Source organism: Myiozetetes cayanensis, unplaced genomic scaffold (assembly GCF_022539395.1).
Source record: "Myiozetetes cayanensis isolate MyiCay16 unplaced genomic scaffold, myiCay2020 scf250, whole genome shotgun sequence".
NCBI classification, from domain to species: domain Eukaryota; kingdom Metazoa; phylum Chordata; class Aves; order Passeriformes; family Tyrannidae; genus Myiozetetes; species Myiozetetes cayanensis.
In genome coordinates, this window is record NW_026087467.1 from 1,708 (window position 1) to 24,918 (window position 23,211).

Genomic DNA, 23,211 nt, shown 5'->3' on the forward strand with positions numbered 1-23,211 from the left:
GTTTGGGGGAGCAGTTTGGGGGTTTTGCACCAGGAGGAGGTGGTGGAGATCAACAGGGCCGGTGAGAGGAGAGGGGGGACAGATTGGGGGTTTGGGGGAGATTGGGGGGTTTGGGGGCAGTTTGGGGTGGTTTGGAAGGGTTTGAGGGGGAGTTTGGGGGTTTTGGGGGCAGTTTGGGGGATTTCGGGTATGGTTTGGGGGTTTCGGTACAGTTTGGGGGTCTTGGGGGCAGTTTGGGGAGTCTTGGGGGCAGTTTGGGGGTCTTGGGGGCAGTTTGGGGGTTTTGGGGGCAGTTTGGGGGTTTGGGGGCAGTTTGGGGGTTTTGGGGGCAGTTTGGGGGCAGTTTGGGGGTTTGCTCCTCCTGGCCCAGGAGGAGGTGGTGGAGATCAACAGGGCCGGTGAGAGGAGAGGGGGGGGACACCTGAAATTGGGGGGTCTGGGGGGTTTGTGGGGATTTTGGGGGGTTTTACCTCCAAATTTTGGGTGGTTTTACCTCCAAATTTTGAGGCTCCTCCCCGAGTGGGGGCGTGTCCAAATTTGGGGGGTTTCCCCCCCATTTTTCCCCCCAGAATCCCGACTCAACGGCGAGGCGGAGTGGGGGGGTTTTACCTCCAAATTGTGGGGGGTTTTACCTAAAATTTTGGGGGGTTTTACCTCCAAATTTTGGGGGGTTTTACCTCCAATTTTGGGGGGTTTTACCTCCAAATTTTGGGGGGTTTTACCTCCAATTTTGGGGGGTTTTACCTCCAAATTTTGGGTCTCCTCCCCGCGTGGGGGCGTGTCCAATTTTGGGGGGTTTTACCTCCAAATTTGGGGGGTTTTACCTCCAAATTTTGGGTCTCCTCCCCGCGGGGGGGCGTGTCCAAACCCCAATTTTGGGCATTTTCCCCCCAGAATCGCGGCCGAACGGCGAGGCGGAGTGGGGGGGGTTTACCTCCAATTTTGGGGGGGTTTACCTCCAATTTTGGGGGGTTTACCTCCAAATTTTGGGGGATTTTACCTAAAATTTTGGGGGGTTTTACCTCCAAATTTTGAGGCTCCTCCCCGCGCAGGGGCGTGTCCAATTTTGGGGGATTTTACCTCCAAATTTTGGGGGGTTTTACCTCCAAATTTTGGGGGGTTTTACCTCCAATTTTGGGGGGTTTTACCTCCAATTTTGGGGGGTTTTACCTCTAATTTTGGGGGGTTTTACCTCTAATTTTGGGGGGTTTTACCTCCAAATTTTGTGTCCAAACCCCAATTTTGGGCGTTTTTCCCCCCAGAATCCCGACCCAACGGCGAGGCGGGCAGGGCGGCGCTGGCCCAGGAGGATTGTCCCCCCATCGACCAACCCCTGTCCCCCGACGAGCGGCCCGGGGGGGCCGTGCTGGTGCTGGGGGGACCCCAAAACGGCCCCCCCGGAGGAGGAGGAGGAGGAGGAGGAGGAGGGGCAGGAGGAGGGGGAGGGGGTCGCGAGCGCTGCGGTCGCGACAGGGCCTGTTTCCTGCTCGGCCCCGACTACGCCCCCCCCCCAGAGGGACCCCTGCGCAAAGGTGGGTGAGGAAGGAACAAAACCCCCCCCTAATCCCTAAAAAAATACTCAAAATCTACCCCAAAATCAACCCCCTCCTGCCCCTGGGGGGACAAACACACCCCAACCCTAAAAAATCCCAAAATCTACCCCAAAAAATCCCAAAATCTACCCCAAAATCAACCCACTCCTGCCCCCTGGGGGGACAAACACACCCCAACCCTAAAATATCACAAAATCTACCCCAAAAATCCCAAAATCTACCCCAAAAAATCCCCAAATCTACCCAAAAAAATCCCAAAATCTACCCCCAAAAATCCCAAAATCTACCCCAAAATCAGCCCTAAAATCAACCCCAAAATCAACCCATTCCTGACCCTGGGGGGACAAACACACCCCAACCCCAAAAAATCCCAAAATCTACCCCAAAAATTCCCAAAATCTACCCCAAAATCAACCCATTCCTGACCCCGGGGGGGACAAATACACCCCAACCCTAAAAAATCCCAAAATCTACCCCAAAAAATCCCCAAATCTACCCCTAAGTCTGTCCCAAAATCAACCCCCTCCTGCCCCTGGGGGAACAAACACACCCCAACCCCCCAAAAATCCCAAAATCTATCCCCAAAAAATCCCAAAATCTACCCCAAAATCAACCCATTCCTGACCTTGGGAGGACAAACACACCCCAACCCCAAAATATCCCAAAATCAGCCTTAAAATTGACCCCAAAATCTACCCCAAAATCAACCCCCTCCTGCCCCTGGGGGGAACAAACACACCCAGACCCTAAAATATCCCAAAATCTACCCCAAAAAATCCCAAAATCTACCCCAAAATCAACCCATTCCTGACCCCGGGGGGGACAAACACACCCCAACCCCAAAAAATCCCAAAATCTACCCCAAAATCAACTCATTCCTGCCCCTGGGGGTAACAAACACACCTAGACACTAAAAAATCCCCAAATCAACCCTAAAATCAACCCATTCCTGCCCCTGGGGGGGACAAATACACCCCAACCCTAAAAAATCCCAAAATCTACCCCAAAAAATCCCAAAATCTACCCCAAAATCAACCCATTCCTGCCCCGGGGGGGACAAACACACCCCAAACCCAAAAAATCCCAAAATTAACCCCAAAAAAATCCCAAAATCTACCCCAAAATCAACCCATTCCTGACCCCGGGGGGGACAAACACACCCCAACCCCCAAAAATCCCAAAATCAGCCTTAAAATTGACCCCAAAATCTACCCCAAAATATCCCTTGGGGGTCCCTCAACCCCCCCCAGGGTGCCCCAAAATCCCTTGGGGATCCCCAAAACCCCCAGGGCACCCCAAAATCCCCCCAAAACTCCTCTGAGGGGTTCCCAATCCCCAAAAACCCTGGGGTCCCCAAAACTCCCCAACCCTGGGGTCCCCAACCCCCCAGGGCACCCCACAACCCCTCCCAACCCTCGGGGTCCCCAAACCCCCAGGGCACCCCAAAATCCCCCAACCTCCTCGGGGTTCCCAATCCCCAAACTCCCTGGGGTCCCCAAAACTCCCCAAATCCCCTGGGGTCCCCAAAAGCCCCAAACCCCCTGGGGTCCTCAACCTCCCAGGGCACCCCACAACCCCCCAACCCCTAGGGTCCCCAAAACCCTCCAGGGCACCCCAAAACCTCCCAAAACCCCTGGGGTCCCCAAAACCCCACCAACACCCTGGGGTCCCTCAACTTCCCCTGGGCACCCTAAAGCCTCCCCAACCCCTGGGGTCCCCAAACCCCAGCACCCTGGGGTCTCCAACCCCCAGGGCACCCTAAAACCCCCAAACACCCTGGGGTCCCCAACACTCCCAGGGCACCCTAAAACTCCTCCCAAAACCCCCAAAATCCCTGGGGTCCCCAACACCCTCGGGCACCCCAAAACCCTGGGGTCCCCAAAACCCTCCAGGGCACCCCAAAAACCCCCAAAACCCCTGGGGTCCCCAACACTCCCCCAGGGCACCCCAAAACCTCCCCAAACCCCCCAAAATCCCTGGGGTCCCCAAACCCCAGGCACCCCAAAAACCCCCTGGGGTCGCCCAAAACCCTCCCCAACACCCTGGGGATCCCCAACCCCCCAGGGCACCCAAAACCCCCAAACCCTCCCCGGGGTCCCCAATCCCTCCCACCCCCAAATCCCTGCCCTGCACGTCCCCCTCCCCTCCCCACCCCAGGGTCCCTCCCAGTCTCTGCCCTGCCCTGAACTGGGAGAACTGGGAGCTGTGTTTTTGGGGGGGCTCAGCTGCACAGACCCCCGGCGCTTTTTGGGGGCTCTGGGTGCCCTCTCTGCACACGCGTGCAAGGGGCGGGCCTGCTGGGGGCGGGGCCTGCTGGGGCGGGGCCTGCTGAGGGCAGGGCCTGCTGGGGGGTCCCTGTCCCCATTTTAGGGTCCTTGCCCTGTTTTAGGGTCCCTGTCCCCATTTTAGGGTCCCTGTCCTTGTTTAGGGTCCTTGTCCCCATTTTAGGGTCTCTGTCCCCATTTTAGGGTCCCTGTCCTTGTTTAGGGTCTCTGTCCCCATTTTAGGGTCCCTGTCCCCATTTGAGGGTCCCTGTCCCCGTTTTAGGGTCCCTGTCCCCATTTTAGGGTCCCTGTCCCCATTTAGGGTCCTTGTCCCCATTTTAGGGTCCCTGTCCTTGTTTAGGGTCCCTGTCCCCAGTTTAGGGTCCCTGTCCTGTTTTAGGGTCCTTGTCCCCATTTTAGGGTCCCTGTCCTGGTTTAGGGTCCCTGACCCCATAGATGGTCCCTGACCCCATAGATGGTCCCTGACCCCATAGAGGGTCCCTGTCCCCATAGGGGGGTACCTGTGCCAGTTTGGGGGTCCCTGACCCCATAGGGTGTCCCTGTCCCCATAGGGGGTCCCTGACCCCATAGGGTGTCCCTGTCCCCATAGGGGGTCCCTGACCCCATAGGGGGGTCCCTGTCCCCATTTGAGGGTCCCTGACCCCATAGAGCGTCCCTGACCCCATAGAGGGGTCCCTGTCCCCATAGGGGGGTCCCCAGGAGATTCCCTGACCCCATAGAGGGTCCCTGTCCCCATAGGGGTGTCCCTGTCCCCATAGAGGGGTCCCTGATCCCATAGAGGGTCCCTGTCCCCATAGGGGTGTCCCTGACCCCATAGAGGGTCCCTGACCCCATAGAGGGGTCCCTGTCCCCATAAGGGTGTCCCTGTCCCCATAGAGGGTCCCTGACCCCATAGAGGGTCCCTGACCCCATAGAGGGTCCCTGACCCCATAGAGGGTCCCTGTCCCCATAGGGGTGTCCCTGTCCCCATAGGGGGTCCCCAGGACATTCCCTGACCCCATAGGTCCCTGTCCCCATAGAGGTGTCCCTGCCCCCATAGGAGGGTCCCTGTCCCCATTTGAGGGTCCCTGTCCCCATAGAGGGGTCCCCAGGAGATTCCCTGACCCCATAGGGGGGTCCCTGACCCCATAGGGGGGTCCCCAGGAGATTCCCTGACCCCATAGAGGGTCCCTGACCCCATAGGGGTGTCCCCGTCCCCATAGAGGGTCCCTGTCCCCATAGGGGGTCCCTGTCCCCATAGGGGGGTCCCCAGGACATTCCCTGTCCCCATAGAGGGGGTGTCCCTGACCCCATAGGGGTGTCCCTGACCCCATAGGGGGGTCCCCAGGACATTCCCTGTCCCCATAGAGGGTCCCTGACCCCATAGGGGGGTCCCTGACCCCATAGGGGTGTCCCTGACCCCACAGGAGTGTCCCTGTCCCCATAGAGGGTCCCTGACCCCATGGAGGGGTCCCTGCCCCCATAGGGGTGTCCCTGACCCCATAGAGGGTCCCTGTCCCCATAGAGGGGGTCCCTGACCCCATAGGGGGGTCCCTGTCCCCATAGAGGGTCCCTGTCCCCATAGAGGGTCCCTGTCCCCATAGGGTCCCTGTCCCCATAGGGGTGTCATAGGGGGGTCCCCAGGAGATTCCCTGACCCCTTAGGGGGGTCCCTGTCCCTATAGGGGTGTCCTTGTCCCCATAGGGGGGTCCCTGCCCCCACAGGGGGGTCCCTGCCCCATAGGGTGTCCCTGACCCCATAGGGGTGTCCCTGACCCCATAGAGGGTCCCTGTCCCCATAGAGGGTCCCTGACCCCATAGAGGGTCCCTGTCCCCATAGGGTGGTCCCTGACCCCATAGGGGGTCCCCAGGAGATTCCCTGACCCCTTAGGGGGTCCCTGTCCCCATAGAGGGTCCCTGTCCCCATAGGGGTGTCCCCAGGGATCCCTGTCCCCATAGAGGGTCCCTGTCCCCATAGAGGGTCCCTGACCCCATAGGGGTGTCCCTGTCCCCATAGAGGGTCCCTGTCCCCATAGGGGTGTCCCTGTCCCCATAGGGGGGTCCCCAGGAGATTCCCTGTCCCCATAGAGGGTCCCAGACCCCATAGGGGGGTCCCCAGGACATTCCCTGACCCCATAGGGGTGTCCCTGTCCCCATAGGGGTGTCCCTGCCCCCATAGAGGTGTCCCTGACCCCATAGAGGGTCCCTGCCCCCATAGGGGGTCCCTGACCCCATAGAGGGGTCCCTGTCCCCATAGGGGGTCCCTGACCCCATAGGGGGTCCCTGCCCCCATAGGGGGTCCCTGACCCCACAGGGGGTCCCTGTCCCCATAGGGTGGTCCCTGACCCCATAGGGGGGTCCCCAGGAGATTCCCTGACCCCACAGAGGGTGTCCCTGCCCCCACGGGGGTCCCTGCCCCGGGTGACGCCCCCCCCTCTCCCGTTTCGTCCCCAGCGCTCGTCACCGCCTGAGACCCCCGACGGTGCCGCAGGTCAGCCGGGAGGGGGCGCCCTCATCCCCCTGGCCCCGCCCACAAACCGCGCTTGGCCCCGCCCCAAACCACCACTGGCCACGCCCCAAAACCACCCTGACCACGCCCCAAAAATCCATGGCCACGCCCCAAAATCCATGGCCACGCCCTCGTCTCGCCTTTGGCTCCGCCCACTTCGCACCCAGCCTGCGCATGCGCATTCGCCCGCACCGCTGCTTCACCTGGGATCCCCATCCCCAAAAAACAACCGGGACCTCCCCAAAAATACCCGGAATCCCCCCAAAAACACCCGCGACCCCCCCAAAACACACCTGGGAATCCCTAAATACACCTGGGACGCCCTAAATGCTCTTGGGACCCCCCCTTCCCCCCCCCAAACACCCGGGTTCCCCCAAAAGGCATCTGGGGACCCCCAAATTATACCTGGGACCCCCCCTAAAAACACCTGGGAACCCCCCCACAAAACATCTGGGGACCCCCAAAACCCGTGGGACCCCCTCCAAAAAACACCCGGACCCCCCAAATACACCTGGGACCTTCCCCCAGATCTTTAAGGGCCCCAAATCTTGGGGAGGGGTCCCCAAATCTTGAGGGGATCCCCATTTTCTGGGTAGGGGAGTGGGGGTCCCAAGCCTTGGGGTCCCAAAACCCCATGAGGGGGGTCCCAAATCTTGGGGAGGGGGTCCCCAAATCCTGAGGGGATCCCCCATTTCCTGAGAGGGGGGGTCCCCAATCCCATAAGGGGAGGGTCCCCAATTTCCAAGGGGAGGGGGAGGGGCAGGTCCTAAACCCCTTGGGGAGGGGCCATCACCTTTTGGGGGTCCCCAAATTTGGAGTGGGGGTGGGGGAATGTCCCACATCCCTGTGAGGTGGTGGGGGTGGGATCCCCATTTTTGGGGGGATGGGGGTCATCCCATTCTCCTGTGGGTGGGTGGGAGGGGTCCCCATTTTAGGGGCAGGAGATTCGGGGAGGGGGAGGTCCACATTTGGGCGAGGGGGCAATTTGGGGGAGGAGGGACCAAAAGTGGGGGAAGGGTTGAATGAGGAGGGGTTTACAAAGGGGGAGGTTTTTTTGGGGGTACTGACCCTTCCTTTCCTCCCCCTCCCCAATTTTTTGTGTCTCCCCTCCCCAAAAAGGCTACGAGAAGTCGCGGAGCCTCAACAGCATCACGGGGGTCCGGGTGGCTCCGGCCGCCCCCTTCGGCTCCCCAGCCCCCCCGGCGCCCCCGCTCCCCCATCCCCTCCATCCTCTGAGGGGGTCAGGGGCACCCCTTCCCCAAACACCCCTTTTACTGCCCCTCCCCAATCCCGGTGGGATTTGGGGCAGAAAAGGGGGAGAAACGGTAAAAAAAAAAACAAAAAAACTCATCAGTGGCAATGGGGGGAGGGGGCACCCTGAAATTGGGGGGGAGGGGATTTGTGGACACCCCTACCCCCAAAAAAGGGACTGGACCCCCAAAATGGAGGGGTGTCCCCCTTAAAAGACTGTGAAAGGGGGTGACGAGGGGACTCCCCCCACCCCCCCATGTCACCCCAAAAGGCTGCACTGCACTTTCTGGAGTGGGTGTGTCCCCCAAAAAAATTTGGGGTCCCATCAACCCCCAGCCATGTTTTGGGGGTTTGGGGCATCCCCTCCCCTCTCGGTGTGTGTCCCCGCCATGATCACTCAGGACTTGAGGAGCCCCCCCTAAATTCGTGTTACCCCTCCCCCACTTTGTCCCCTTCTCCCCATGTTTGTGTCTCCCCTCCCCCACCGTGTGTCCCCCTCCCCTCCCGGGCTCCCCACACCCTCCCCAAGCAATAACTGGAGCCTCCGGACACCCCGATGGCGGAGGACGACGGTGGAGGTAGGGCCGGGCCCCGCCCGGGTGTCCCCTCTGTCCCCACTGTCACCCCAAAATGGGGGGGGGAAGGGGATGACAATTTGGGGGGGGGCGAAAACGGGCCCCACTGCGAGGCCAGGCTGCGTTTCCATGGGAACGGGACTAGGCCTGAGCGCTACTACGAGGCCAGGCTGTGTTTCCATGGGAACAGGACTAGGCCACAGCCAGGCTGCATTTCCATGGTAACAGGACTAGGCCTGAGCCCTCACCGTGAGACCAGGCTGCGTTTCCATGGTAACAGCACTGGGCTGCAGCTCTCACTGCAAGACCAGGCTGTGTTTCCATGGGAACAGGACTAGGCCAGAACCCTCACTGCGAGCTCAGGCTGCGTTTCCATGGGAACAGGACTAGGCCAATGCCCTCATTGTGAGCTCAGGCTGTGTTTCCATGGGAACAGGACTAGGCCAGGCTGCATTTCCATGGTAACGGGACTAGGCCAGAGCCCTCACTGCAAGCTTAGGCTGTGTTTCCATGGGAACAGGACTAGGCCAGGCTGTGTTTCCATGGTAACAGGACTAGGCCAATGCCCTCACTGCAAGCTCAGGCTGTGTTTCCATGGTAACGGGACTAGGCCAGGCTGCATTTCCATGGTAACAGGACTAGGCCTGAGGTCTACTGTGAGCTCATGCTGTGATTCCATGGTAACAGGACTAGGCCAATGCCCTCACTGCAAGCTCAGGCTGCATTTCCATGGTAACAGGACTAGGCCAATGCCCTCACTGCAAGCTCAGGCTGCATTTCCATGGGAACAGGACTAGGCCTGAGGTCTACTGTGAGCTCATGCTGTGTTTCCATGGTAACAGGACTAGGCCTATGCCCTCATTGTGAGCTCAGGCTGTGTTTCCATGGTAACGGGACTAGGCCAATGCCCTCATTGTGAGCTCAGGCTGCGTTTCCATGGGAACAGGACTAGGCCTGAATGTTACTGTGAGGCCAGGCTGTGTTTCCATGGTAACGGACCTAGGCCAGGCTGTGTTTCCATGGGAACAGGACTAGGCCAGGCTGTGTTTCCATGGTAACAGGACTAGGCCTGAGGTCTACTGTGAGCTCATGCTGTGTTTCCATGGTAACAGGACTAGGCCAGAACCCTCACTGCGAGCTCAGGCTGCGTTTCCATGGGAACAGGACTAGGCCAGGCTGCATTTCCATGGTAATAGGACTAGACCTGAGGTCTACTGTGACCTCATGCTGTGTTTCCATGGTAACAGGACTAGGCCAGGTTGTGTTTCCATGGTAACAGCACTAGGCCAGGTTGTGTTTCCATGGTAACAGGACTAGGCCAGAGCCCTCACTGCGAGCTCAGGCTGCATTTCCATGGTAACAGGACTAGGCCTGAGGTCTACTGTGAGCTCATGCTGTGTTTCCATGGTAACAGGACTAGGCCAATGCCCTCACTGCGAGCTCAGGCTGCGTTTCCATGGTAACAGGACTAGGCCAGAGCCCTCACTGCGAGCTCAGGCTGTGTTTCCATGGTAACGGGACTAGGCCAGGCTGCGTTTCCATGGTAACAGGACTAGGCCAGGCTGCGTTTCCATGGGAGCAGGACTAGGCCAGGCTGCGTTTCCATGGTAACAGGACTAGGCCAATACCCTCACTGCGAGCTCAGGCTGCGTTTCCATGGTAACGGGACTAGGCCAGGCTGTGTTTCCATGGGAACAGGACTAGGCCTGAGCGTTACTGTGAGGCCAGGCTGTGTTTCCATGGTAACGGAACTAGGCCAGGCTGTGTTTCCATGGTAACAGGACTAGGCCTGAGCACTACTGCGAGGCCAGGCTGTGTTTCCATGGGAACAGGACTTGGCCAGAACCCTCACTGCGAGCTCAGGCTGCGTTTCCATGGTAACAGGACTAGGCCAGGCTGCATTTCCATGGTAATAGGACTAGACCTGAGGTCTACTGTGACCTCATGCTGTGTTTCCATGGTAACAGGACTAGACCTGAGCATTACTGTAAGGCCAGGCTGTGTTTCCATGGTAACAGCACTAGGCCAGGCTGTGTTTCCATGGTAACAGGACTAGGCCAGGTTGTGTTTCCATGGTAACAGGACTAGGCCAGAGCCCTCACTGCGAGCTCAGGCTGTGTTTCCATGGTAACAGGACTAGGCCAGAGCCCCCCAAACAAGCCCTACCCCCTTTGGGGGGGGCCGGGACCCCCCCAAACCTGCTCCCCCCACCACATTACGGGGGGTGGGGCCCTGGGGCGGCAGTTTGGGGTGGGGCCCCCAGGCGCCCCCTCCCGACCAGCATGTCTTGCATGTCCGACCCACGGTATTTATTGTTATATGCAAAAACAACCAAACCCCACCCTAAACCCCTTTAATTAACCCAAACCCACCCCTTGAGGGGTCCCCAATGTGGGGTCTCCCCCCTCCCCCTGCCCCGTGCGATGCAGCCGCGGGCTGGGGTGCCCCTCCCCTCCCCCAAAATCCCCCTCCCTGCGCAGCGGAGCCTTATGCAAATGACTCCTATGCAAATGAGATGCTAATGAGGACTAATTGCTCCCTGAGCGCACACCCCCAAACCCCCCAACTCGCTGCATGTTTGGGGAGTCCCCTCCCCTCCTCGCCTCGTGCTTTTTGGGGTGAAGGGTCTCCAGCCCCTCCCCACCTCGGGCTGCGCTGTAACGAGCTCTCCCCTCCCCTCCCTTAATTACTATTTATTAACACCTCATGAATATTCATGACCCTCCCCTTCCCCTCTCCTGGGATCGGTGCAATCCCCCTCCCCCTGTTATCTCTGGGGTTGTTTTTTTGGGGGTTTTGTTATGGGGGTGCCCCCGTTTTGGGGGGTCTCTGACTCAGGAAGGGGGGGAAGGGCGGGGCTGTGCCAGAATTGGGAGGGGCCCCGGGGGTTGGGGGAAGGGCGGGGGCCCTGCGGGGATGGGGAGGGGGTGGGGAGGGGGCTCAGCTATTTTTCACGCGGGGATTGAACGGCCACTGAAATTAAAAAGTGACCAAAAAAAAGGTGGGAATGGCCTTAAAATGGGGATTGGGGGAGGGGAGGGGAAGTGAGGGGAGGGGAGGGGGGCTGGGACACCTCGATATGTGGCACTTCAAGACACCCCCCAAAAGTGTCCAACCTGGATGTCACCCCGTGTGTCCCCCCCAGATGTTGGGGACCCCCAGAGGGTTGGAGACTCCCAGATGTTGAGCCCCCAGATGTTGGGGACCCCCCCCAGATGTTGGGGACCCCCAGAGGTGTTGGGGACCCCTCCAGGTGTTCAGGACCCCCCCCAGGTGTTGGGGACCCCAGAGGGGTTGGGGACCCCCAAATGTTGGGGACTCCCCAGGTGTTCAGGACCCCCCAGGTGTTGGGAACTCCCCGAGAGGGTTGGGGACCCCCAAATGTTGGGGACTCCCCCAGGTGTTCAGGACCCCCCCCAGATGTTGGGGACCCCCCAGGTGTTCAGGACCCCCTAGAGGTGTTGGGGACCCCCGCAGATGTTGGGGACCCCCCAGGTGTTGGAGACCCCACCCAGATGTTGGGGACCCCCCGGAGGTGTTGAGGACCCCCCCAAATGTTGGGGACCCCCCCCAGAGGTGTTGGGGACCCCCCCAGATGTTGGGGACCCCCCAGAGGGGTTGGAGACCCCCAGATGTTGGGGACCCCCCAGAGGAGTTGGGGACCCCCAAAAGGTGTTGGGGACCCCCCCAAATGTTGGGGACCCCCCCAGGTTTTGTGGACCCCCCCAAATGTTGGGGACCCCCCCAGATGTTGGGGACCCCCCCCAGATGTTGGGGATCCCCCCCAGATGTTGGGGGACCCCCAGAGGTGCTGGGGACCCCCCAGGTGTTGGGGACCCTCCCAGTGGTGCTGGGGACCCCCAGAGGTGTTGGGGACCCCCCCAGGTGTTGGGGACCCTCCCCAGAGGTTTGGGGACCCCCAGAGGTGTTGGGCCCCCTCCAGATGCTGGGGACCCCCCAGGTGTTCAGGACCCCCCAGGTGTTCAGGACCCCCAGAGGGGTTGGGGACCCCGAAATGTGTTAGGGGACCCCCGTGACCCCCCCCCAAATCCGAGGCCAGGGTTGGAGCGGGAATAGAAAAGCTCTTTATTCCGAAGGCGCCGGAGCTGGGAGGGGGACACGGGGGGCACAGGGACATGGGGGGACACGGGACACGGGGGACAGGAGGACACGAGGGGGGACATGGGAGGGACGTTGGGGGCACAGGTACATGGGGGGACACTGGGACACGGGGGGACAGGGGGGACATGGGGGGGACAGGGAGACATGGGGGGTCATTGGGAGGCACAGGGACATGGGGGGGCACAGGGGCATGGAGGGGACACGGGAGGGGACACAGGGACAAGGGGTGACATTGGGGGGCACAGGGACATGGGGGGGCATGGGGGGCACAGGGACATGGGGGGACACAGGGGGACACAGGGACATGGAGGGCACAGGGACATGGGGGACACAGGGACATGGGGGGACATTGTGGGGGGCACAGGGACATGGGGGGCATGGGGGATACGGGACATGGGGGACACAGGGACATGAGGGGTCATTGGGGGGCACAGGGACATGGGGGGACACGGGACATGGGGGAGGGACATGGGGGGCACAGGGACATGGGGGGACACAGGGACATGGGGATCATGTGGGGGCACAGGGACATGAGGGGACATTGTGGGGGCACAGGGACATGGGGGGACATGGGGATACGGGACATGGGGGAGCACAGGGACATGGGGGGGACATTGGGGGCACAGGGACATGGGGGGCACAGGGACATGGGGGACATGGGGGGCACAGGACATGGGGGGGCACAGGGACATGGGGGGACACATGGGGACACAGGGACATGGGGGGCACAGGGACATGGGGGGTCATTGTGGGGACACAGGGACATGGGGGAGGGACATTGGGGGCACAGGGACATGGGGGACATGGAGGGGCACAGGGGACATGGGGGGCACAGGGACATGGGGGGACACTGGGGGGACACAGGGACATGGGGGGGCACAGGGGCATGGAGGGGACATGGGGGGTGACAGGGACATGGGGGACATTGGGGGGGCACAGGGACATGGGGGGCACATTGGGGGACACAGGGACATTGGGGGCACAGGACATGGGGGGACACGGGACACGGGGGACACGGGGGCACGGGACATGGGACATGGGGGGACTCAGGGACATGGGGGGTCACTTGGTGGGGGACACAGGGACAGGTTGGGGGATGCACAGGGACATGGGGAGTCATTGGGGGGTGCACAGGGACATGGGGGGACATTGGGGGGCGACAGGGACATGGGGGGGGTCACTTGTGGGGGTACACAGGGACATGGGGGGCACAGGAGGACAAGTTTGGGGTGGGGACATTTGGGAGGGGGACATTGGGGATGGGGCACAGGGACATGGGCTAAGGGGACATGGGGGGTCACAGGGACTTTGGGGTGACAAGTTTGAAGGGGGGGACACGGGGATGGGGTCGTGACAGGGACACGGGACATGGGTAGGGGGGTGACAGGGACTGGGGTTAGGGTACACGGGGTGGGGTGACAAGTTTGGGGTGGGGGACACAGGGATGGGGTTGTGACAGGGACAAGGGGCTAAGGGGACACAGAGGCGGTGACAGAGACTTTGGGGTGACAAGTTTGGGGTGGGGGACACGGGGATGGGGTTGTGACAGGGACAAGGGGCTAAGGGGACACGGGGGGGTGACAGGGACCAGAGTTGGGGGACACAGGGGGGTGACAGGGACTTTGGGGTGACAAGTTTGGGGTGGGGGGACACATTTGGGAGGGGGGACACGGGATAGGGGTTGTGACAGGGACACGGGGGGTGGGGGTGACAGGGACCAGGGTTGGGGGACACGGAGGGTGACAGAGACTTTGGGGTGACAAGTTTGGGGTGGGGGGACACGGGGATGGGGTCGTGACAGGGACACGGGGGTGGGTGACAGGGACCAGAGTTGGGGGACACGGGGGTGACAGGGACTTTGGGGTGACAAGTTTGAGGTGGGGGACACATTTGGGAGGGGGAACACAGGGATAGGGTTGTGACAGGGACACAGGGGGTGACAGGGACTTTGGGGTGACAAGTTTGGGGTGGGGGACACGGGGATGGGGTCGTGACAGGGACACGGGGGTGGGGGTGACAGGGACCGGGTTTGGGGGATACGGGGGTGACAGGGACTTTGGGGTGACAAGTTTGGGGTGGGGGACACGGGGATGGGGTTGTGACAGGGACACAGGGGGATGGGGGTGACAGGGACCGGGTTTGGGGGTTGGGGGACACGGTGCCCACGGTGGGGTGGGGGTGGGGTGTCCCCGGGATCACAGTCGCGGTGTCACGGTGTGACAGTGTCCCCACGCCGCGGTGGCCGCGGTGTCACCGTCACTCACAGTAATTAATTGATTCGTTAAAAACTTCGTCAGCAGCGCGGAGGTGGGGGGAGGGCGTTCCCCCCTCCTCGGGGTTCCGGGGGTGGGGAGGGGCACACAGGGGACAGCAGATGGTGCCAGCCCATCCCCTGGGAGGGGACGGGAGTGTCCCCAACACCCGGCACGGTGTCACCACTCCCCACACACCTCCCCCACCCCCGGCGTGGCCGCGGTGCCACCAAGGGGGGAGGGGACACGGTGGTGTCCTCGGGGGGGGGGGAGGGGTGTCACAGTGTCACCCTTGGGGACTGGGTGTGTCCTCCGTGGCGGTGGGGTCACCCGTGGGGTCACAGTGTCACCTACAGGGTCACAGGGTCACCTGTGGGGTCCCAGTGTCACCCACAGTGAGGTGATGTCACCTACAGGGTCACAGTGTCACCTGTGGGCTCTCAGTGTCACCTACAGGGTCACGGTGTCACCCACAGGGTCACAGGGTCACCCACAGTGATGTGATGTCACCTGTGGGGTCACAGTGTCACCCACAGGGTCACAGTGTCACCTGTGGGCTCCCAGTGTCACCCACGGGGTCACAGTGTCACCCACAGTGATGTGATGTCACCCACAGGGTCACAGTGTCACCTGAAGGGACCTGTTGTCACCCACAGGGTCACTGTGTCACCCACAGTGATGTGATGTCACCCCCAGGGTCACAGTGTCATCTAAAGGGACACGGTGTCACCTACAGGGTCACAGTGTCACCCACAGTGATGTGATGTCACCTACAGGGTCCCAGTGTCACCCACAGAGTCACAGTGTCACCTACGGGGTCACAGGGTTACCCCTGGGATCACAGTGTCACCTGTGTCACCCACAGTGATGTTATGTTACCCACAGGGTCACAGTGTCACCTGTGGGGTCTCAGTGTCACCTACAGGGTCATGGTGTCACCTGGAGTGTCACAGTGTCACCTACAGAGTCACAGTGTCACCCATGGGGTCACAGTGTCACCCACGGGGTCACAGTGTCACCCACAGTGATGTGATGTCACCCACAGTGTCACAGTGTCACCCACGGGGTCACAGTGTCACCTGAAGGGACCTGTTGTCACCTATAGGTCACAGTGTCACCCACAGGGTCACAGTGTCACCTGTGGGGTCTCAATGTCACCTACAGGGTCACAGTGTCACCCACGGGGACATGGTGTCACCCATGGGGTCACAGTGTCACCTAGAGTGTCACAGTGTCACCTACAGGGTCACAGTGTCACCTGTGGGGTCACAGTGTCACCCGCAGGGTCACAGTGTCACCTGTGGGGTCATGGTGTCACCCAAGGGTCACAGTGTCACCCACAGGGTCTCAGTGTCACCTGGAGTGTCACAGTGTCACCTGTGGGGTCTCAGTGTCACCTACAGGGTCCTAGTGTCACCACGGGGTCACAGTGTCACCCATGGGGTCACAGTGTCACCCACGGGGTCTCAGTATCACCCACAGTGATGTGATGTCACCCACAGGGTCACAGTGTCACCTACAGGGTCACAGTGTCACCCACGGGGACATGGTGTCACCCATGGGGTCACAGTGTCACCTAGAGTGTCACAGTGTCACCTACAGGGTCACAGTGTCATCTACAGGGCCACGGTGTCACCCAAGGGTCACGGTGTCACCTATGGGGTCTCAGTGTCACCCTCGGGCTCAGGGACACCCCAGGTTGTCCCCAGGGCTGTGCTGGTGGCCTCAGTGCCACCCTCGGCCCGGGGGTGATGCCACTTGTCCCTGCTGGTGTCACCTCATGGGGACCTCTCCTCATTGTCCCTGTTGTCACCAGAGGTGCCACCTGTCCTTGTCCCTGCTGGTGTCACCTCATGGGGACCTCTCCTCATTGTCCCCGTTGTCACCAGAGGTGTCACCTCATGGGGACCTCTCCTCATTGTCCCCGTTGTCACTGCAGGTGCCACCTGTCCTTGTCCTGGCTGGTGTCACTGTAGGTGCCTTGGGGACACCTCCTGGCCCTCGTTGTCACCGCAGGTGCCACCAGGGCCTGTCCTCGTCCTTGTGGGTGCCACCTCATGGGGACGTGTCCTTGTCCTCAGTGTCACCCAGGTGACGTCCTTCTCCCTGCTGTCACCTCCTGGTGACACCTCCTGTGTCCTTGTCCTTGTCCCCACAGGTGCCACCTTGTCCTTGTCCCCGTTGTCACCTCCTGGTGACACCTCCTGTGTCCTTGTCCTTGTCCCCACAGGTGCCACCTTGTCCTCGTTGTCCCCGTTGTCACCTCAGGTGCCACCTCTCCTCATCCTCCATGGTGTCACCTCACAGGACCTGTCCTTGTCCTCGTTGCCACCTCAGGTGCCACCTCTTTGTCCTCACTGGTGTCACCTCATGGGGACCTCTCCTTGTCCTTGCTGTCCCCGTTGTCACCTCAGGTGCCACCTCTCCTTGTCCTCGCTGGTGTTGCCTCACAGGGACCTGTCCTTGTCCTCGTTGTCCCCGTTGTCACCTCAGGTGCCACCTCTCCTCATCCTCCATGGTGTCACCTCATGGGGACCTGTCCTTGTCCTTGCTGTCCCCTCAGGTGCCACCTCTCCTCATCCTCCATGGTGTCACCTCATGGGGACCTCTCCTTGTCCTCGTTGTCACCTCAGGTGCCACCTCTCCTTGTCCTCCATGGTGTCACCTCATGGGGACCTGTCCTTGTCCTTGTTGTCACCGTTGTCACCTCAGGTGCCACCTCAGGTGCCACCTCTTTTTGTCCTCGCTGGTGTCACCTCATGGGGACCTGTCCTTGTCCTCGTTGTCACCTCAGGTGCCACCTCTCCTTGTCCTCGCTGGTGTCACCTCATGGGGACCTGTCCTTGTCCTCGTTGTCACCTCAGGTGCCACCTCTCCTTGTCCTCCATGGTGTCACCTCACAGGACCTGTCCTTGTCCTTGCTGTCACCTCAGTGCCACCTCAGGTGCCACCTCTCCTTATCCTCCATGATGTCACCTCACAGGGACCTCTCCTTGTCCTCGTTGTCACCTCAGTGCCACCTCAGGTGCCACCCTCCTCTCCTCGTTGTCCCCGTTGTCACCTCAGGTGCCCCCCGTCCTCGTGGTCCTCGCTGGTGTCACCTCACTGTCCCCAGGGGGGTCCCCTCCGTTGTCCCCTTTGTCACCGGGGGGGGCCACCAACCCCTCCCAGCCCCCCTCCCCCAGCCCATCCCGGGGGCTCTGGGGGTCCTCGGGGTCCCTGGGGTCCCTCGTGGGTGTCCCTCGGGGTGTCCCAGGGTGTCCCCTGTGTCCCCACCCCCCTCCCCAGGTCATACCTCGGACTCGAGGCTGGAGAAGTGGGCGGAGCCTCTGCGGGCCCCAAAGGCTCCGCCCCGCCCCCGCGGCCCCCGCAGCCGTGGTGGTGGTGATGGTGGTGGTGGTGGTGGGAGGGTGGTGGTGAGGGGTTGGGCGGTGACGGCGGCGAGGGGGCCGGGTGGGCGTGGGGTGTCCCCAGAGCCCCAGAACGCCCCCTGCCCCCGCCCCCACCCGCGCCCCCACGCGCTCAGGTCCTCCAGGCTGCGGGAGGCGGGGGCGGCGGCCGCAGGGGGCCGTGGCGGCAGGGGGGCAGGCAGCCTCAAAATCCTCCCAGGGACCCCACCCCTCCGACCCCCAGTATCCCGGGTGGGGGTCCCCACGCGTGACCCCCTCCCCAGCACGTCCCAGTCCCGCAGCCGCTCGGCCGAGCAGCTCCGGCAGCGGGGCGGCAGCAGGGGGCCGCGTAGTGCGGGGGAGACCCCAAAACTCCAGGCTGCCCCCAGGCGGGACCCCGTGAGGACCCCCTGCCTCAGGGACCCCCCAGCCTCTCTGCCGACCAGCAGCGCCCCGGCGGGGGGTGCGGGGGTGGGGGAGCCCCCTCGATCGCGGCCGGGCAGGGAGCAGAAATAAGGGGGTGCGGCAGGGGGCCTGCACCCAGCACGGGGGGCCCGGCGGGGGGCGGGGGCGGGGGGGTTTTGGGGCAGAGAAGGGGGCGGCGGGGGTCCCGCGGGGGGTGGTGGGGCGTGGCGGGCGGGGGCGGCCTCGAACCCTTCGGAATCCGAGTCGGAGATGTCGGGGTACAGGGCGGGGGTCCCGTGGGAGCGGGGGGTCGCGGCGGCGAAATGGGGTGCCCCCGGCACAGGTGGGGGCGGTGCGGGGGGCGGGCGCAGCAGGGGCTGCGTTTCGGGTCCCCTCCCCGCGGTGGGCGCGGCGCGGGGTCTCTCGCGGGGGGGCGCGGGGGCTCCGCTCGTCCTCGTAGGCCAAGCGCGCGTAGGCGAAGGGGGTCGGGCTCCATCATCACCAGCCCCCGTCCCGGAGCCCCCAAAGCCTCGTAGAGCCCCCGGGGTCGGCGGGGCCAGGGCGGGGTGAAGGGGTCGGGGGCGGGTACCGGGCCGGGGGTGCGCGGGGGGTGGGGAGGAGAGCGGGCAGGGGTCCCCGGCTGAGCCTCCTGCGGTTCGATGGGACCGTAGAAGCGATGGAAGGACTCGGGGGCCCGGCGGGGCTGGGGGTCGCGGGGTCTCCAGCGCTCGGCAGGGGGCGGGGCGGCGGTCGCGGGGGTGGGCGTGGGGAGGGCGGGGGCGTGGTGGGAGGGGAGCGGAGCAGGGGGCGCGCAGGGCGTGGGGGGGCGTGGGGGTCCTCGGCGCTGCAGCAGCTGTACATGCCCTGGAGATGGGAGGAGGGGGACAAAGGGGACACAAAGGGACACGGTGGCACTGAGGGGAGAAGGCGGGGGACGGGGAGCACCCCGTGTCCCCACCCTGTCCCCACCCTGTCCCTGTGTCCCCACCCTGTCCCCACCCCTGTCCCCCTGTCCCTCCCCACCCTGCTCTGTCCATCCTTGGTCCCCACCCCTTGTCCCTGTCCTTGTCCCCACATCCCCCGCCGTGTCCCTTTAATGTCCCCAAACACCTCCAATGTCCCCAATCCCCCAATGTGTCCCTCGATTCCCCAGTCCCCCAAGGCCCTAAATGTCCCAATGTGTCCACAATGTCACCCCAGTGTCCCCAATCCCCCAATGTCCCCACTCCCCAATGTCCCCAACACCTCCAGTGTCCCCAATGTCCCCCAAGTGTTCCCCAATGTCCCCACTGTCCCCAATGTCCCCAATGTCCCTAATCCCCCAATGTCCCCAATCCCCTTTATCACCCCAATGTCCCCAATGTCCCGAGGGTCCCCAATCCCTTTAACATCCCCAATGTGCCCAACACCCCCAACATCCCCAATGTCCCCAATGTCCCCAATCCCCTTTATCACCCCCAGTGTCCCCAACGTCCCCAGTGTCCCCTGCTGTCCCCAATGTCCCCAATCCCCTATGTCCCCAATGTCCCCAATCCCCTTTATCACCCCCAGTGTCCCCAATGTCCCCAGTGTCCCCAACACCCCCAATGTCCCCAATGTCCCCAATGTCCCCCAGTGTCCCCTACCCTGCTGAGGGCCAGCAGGCAGCGCAGCCGGCCGGGCGTGCCCATGTCCCCAATGTCCCCAGTGTCCCCAGTCCCCCAATCCCCCAATGTCCCTCATGTCTCCAATCCCCAATGTCTCCAATCGCCCCAATCCTCCCCAACACTCCCAACACCCCCAGTGTCCCCCCAAGGTGTCCCCTACCCTGCTGAGGGCCAGCAGGCAGCGCAGCCGGCCGGGCGTGCCCATGTCCCCAATGTCCCCAATGTCCCCAATGTCCCCAACATCCCCAGTGTCCCCCCAGTGTCCCCCCAATGTCCCCTACCCTGCTGAGGGCCAGCAGGCAGCGCAGCCGGCCGGGCGTGCCCATGTCCCCAATGCCCCCAATGTCCCCAATGTCCCCAATGTCCCCAATGTCCCCAACATCCCCAATGTCCCCCCAGTGCCCCCTACCCTGCTGAGGGCCAGCAGGCAGCGCAGCCGGCCGGGCGTGCCCAGGTGCCGCAGTTTCCAGTGCACGAGGTGCTCCCAGGCGAAGACGAGCAGGCTGAGCCCCATGGCCACGAGCAGCATGTAGAACACCCCGGCCATGTTGTCGATGTCCAGCTTGCTGCTCATCACCTCCAGCTTCTCCTGGTGGCAGATCCCCGACAGCCACAGCCGCTCCAGCATCTCGATCTCGTCTGGGGTGGGGGGGTTGGGGAGAAAGGGGGTTTAAAGGGTCGTCTTGGGGGTTTAGAGGTCACCTCAGGGGGTTAGAGGGTCATTCTGGTGGCTTAAAGGGTCATCTTGGGGGGTTTCAAGGGCATCTCGGGGGGTTAAAGGGTCATTTTGGGGGTCTGGCGGGTCGTGTTGGGGGGGTTTGGAGGTCATCTTGGGGATTTTGAAGGTCATCTTGGAGGGTTAAAAGTCTCCTTGGGGGGGTTGAGGGTCATCTTGGGTGTTAAGGGGTCATCTTGGGGGGTTAAAGGGTCATCTTGGGGGGTTAAAGGGTCATCTTGAGGTGTTGGAGGGTCATTTAGGGGTTGAGGGTCATCTCGGGGGTTAAAGGGTCATCTTGGGGGTTTTGAGGTCATCTTTGGGGGTTTGGAGGTTGTCTTGGGGGGTTAAAGGGTCATCTTGGGGGGTTAAAGGGTCATCTTGGGGGTTTTTGAGGGCATCTTGGGGGGTTAAAAGTCACCTCGGGGGGTTTGGAGGTCGTCTTGGGGGGTTTGAAGGTAATCTCGGTGGATTGGAGAGCCCAGGACGCCCCACCCAACTCCTCCAGGACCCCTCCCCAGACCCACCATCCCCCAGGGGCTGGAGCAGGGCGAGGTCCACGGGGCGTTTCCAGCGGGAGCCCCTCTGCAGGGCAATGCCGTGGGGACCCCAAAAACCCCCAAAACTCCCTCCAGGACCCTTCAAACCTTGTCCAGGACCCCTCAAACCCCCTCCAGGACCCCCCCCAGACCCACCATCCCCCAGGAGCTGCAGCAGGGGCGAGGTCCACGGGCGTTCCAGCGGGAGCCCCTCTGCAGGGTAATGCTGTGGGGACCCCAAAACCCCCAAATCCCCCCCCAGACCCCCAGACTCCCCCCAGACCCACCATCCCCAGGAGCTGCAGCAGGGCGAGGTCCACGGGGTGTTTCCAGCGGGAGCCCTCTGCAGGGCGATGCCGTGGGGACCCCAAAACCCCCAAATCACCCCAAATCCCCCCAAATCCCTCCAGGACTCCCCCAGAGCCCCCCCAGACCCACCATCCCCAGGAGCTGCAGCAGGGCGAGGTCCACGAGGCGTTTCAGCGGGAGCCCCTCTGCAGGGGCGATGCCGTGGGGACCCCCAAACCCCCCAAATCCCCCCCAAATCCCCCACAAACCCCTCCAGGACTCCCCCCAGAGCCCCCCCAGACCCACCATCCCCCAGGAGCTGCAGCAGGGCGAGGTCCACGGGGCGTTTCCAGCGGGAGCCCCTCTGCAGGGCGATGCCGTAGCCGGTGGAGGCGAAGACCTTGCCCGAGCCGATGGTGACGAGCTTGCAGCCCTCCTCCTTGCGCGCCATGTAGTTCAGCACCGCCGCGTCGTAGATGAACGCGTCCAGCTTCCTGAGGGACCGCCCACCGCGCCATCGGACACGCCCACCGCCGGAGGGAACCGCCCACCACACCCTCGGACACGCCCACCGCCGGAGGGAACCGCCCGCCACGCCCTCGGACACGCCCACCGCTGGAGGGAACCGCCCACCGCGCCTCGGACACGCCCACCGCCGGAGGGAACCGCCCACCACCCCTCGGACACGCCCACCACCATCAGACACGCCCACTGCCAGTGGGAACTGCCCACCACACCCTCGGACACGCCCACGCCATCGGACACGCCCACAGCCGGAGGGAACCGCCCACCACGCCCTTGGACACGCCCACCACCATCAGACACGCCCACCACCGGAGGGAACCGACTACTGTACCTTTGGACACGCCCACTGCCCCCTCAGACACGCCCACTGCCCCCTCGGACACGCCCACCCACCTCAGACACGCCCACCACCATCAGACACGCCCACCCACCTCAGACACACCCACTGCTCCCTTGGACACGCCCACTGCCCTCAGACACGCCCGCCGATGGCGAGAACTGCCCACTGCCCCCTCGGACACGCCCACTGCCTTGGACACACCCACCCACCTCAGACACACCCACCACCACCAGACACGCCCACCACCGGAGGGAACCGCCCACTGATGGCAAGAACCGCCCACCGCCATCGGACACGCCCACTGCCGGAGGGAAACGCCCACCGCCATCGGACACGCCCACCCACCTCAGACACGCCCACCCACCTCAGACACACCCATCCACCTCAGACTCGCCCACCACCACCAGACACGCCCATCACTGGAGGGAACTGCCTACTGTACCCTTGGACACGCCCACTGCCATCAGACACACCCACCGGCCCCTCAGACACGCCCACCCACCTCAGACACACCCACCACCATCAGACACGCCCACCACCGGAGAGAAGCGCCCACTACCCCCTCAGACACGCCCACCACCATCAGACACGCCCACCACCGGAGAGAAGCGCCCACTACCCCCTCAGACACGCCCATCCACCTCAGACACGCCCACCGGTACCTCAGACACGCCCACCCACCTCAGACACGCCCACTGCCCCCTCAGACACGCCCACTGCCCCCTCGGATACGCCCACAACTCCTGGGACATGCCCACCCCCTCTTGGACACGCCCACCGCTGATGGGCACCGCCCACGGCCACGCCCAGCCCCACCCGACACCCACTGCCATGACCAC

The 23,211-nt window shown here is 62.7% G+C and overlaps 3 protein-coding genes and 1 long non-coding RNA gene across 52 annotated transcripts in view; 2 read left to right on the forward strand and 2 right to left on the reverse strand.

Annotated features, from left to right (window-relative positions):
• Positions 1-332: 332 nt before the first annotated feature.
• On the forward strand, positions 333-7,984 carry LOC126642836 (vasodilator-stimulated phosphoprotein-like; the record flags this gene model as incomplete). Its single annotated transcript, XM_050320796.1, has 5 exons — positions 333-398; positions 1,263-1,532; positions 6,271-6,307; positions 7,445-7,565; positions 7,978-7,984. Coding segments are annotated over 5 exons (501 nt in total), but the record flags the coding sequence as incomplete, so codon positions are not given.
• On the forward strand, positions 7,956-10,650 carry LOC126642837 (uncharacterized). Its single transcript, XM_050320797.1, has 6 exons — positions 7,956-8,347; positions 9,052-9,154; positions 9,187-9,321; positions 9,856-10,080; positions 10,247-10,456; positions 10,632-10,650. Exons 1-6 carry the CDS (start codon positions 8,038-8,040, stop codon positions 10,648-10,650), a joined length of 1,002 nt encoding a protein of 333 aa, XP_050176754.1. The 5' UTR covers positions 7,956-8,037.
• A 3,999-nt stretch (positions 10,651-14,649) lies between these two features.
• On the reverse strand, positions 14,650-17,702 carry LOC126642839 (uncharacterized). Of its 49 annotated transcripts, none has more exons than XR_007629585.1 (6): positions 17,154-17,702; positions 16,893-17,013; positions 16,714-16,825; positions 15,982-16,641; positions 15,784-15,823; positions 14,650-15,375 (listed from the first exon to the last, which is right to left on the reverse strand). It is a non-coding gene; the product is annotated as an uncharacterized LOC126642839 (long non-coding RNA). The 49 variants fall into 49 exon arrangements; XR_007629606.1 differs by having other exon boundaries at positions 14,652-15,375; positions 15,982-16,802; positions 16,870-16,903; positions 16,983-17,013; XR_007629607.1 differs by having other exon boundaries at positions 14,652-15,375; positions 15,982-16,802; positions 16,870-16,903; positions 16,983-17,025.
• A 1,115-nt stretch (positions 17,703-18,817) lies between these two features.
• The window catches only part of LOC126642838 (glutamate receptor ionotropic, NMDA 2D-like), a 29,830-nt gene continuing 25,436 nt past the window's right edge, over positions 18,818-23,211 (reverse strand). Inside the window, exons 11-13 of the mRNA XM_050320799.1 lie at positions 21,814-22,001; positions 20,375-20,604; positions 18,818-19,183 (exon numbers count right to left, since the gene is read on the reverse strand). Of these exons, the coding sequence (XP_050176756.1) occupies positions 18,818-19,183; positions 20,375-20,604; positions 21,814-22,001 (784 nt within the window). The remainder of the gene's footprint in view (positions 19,184-20,374; positions 20,605-21,813; positions 22,002-23,211) is intronic.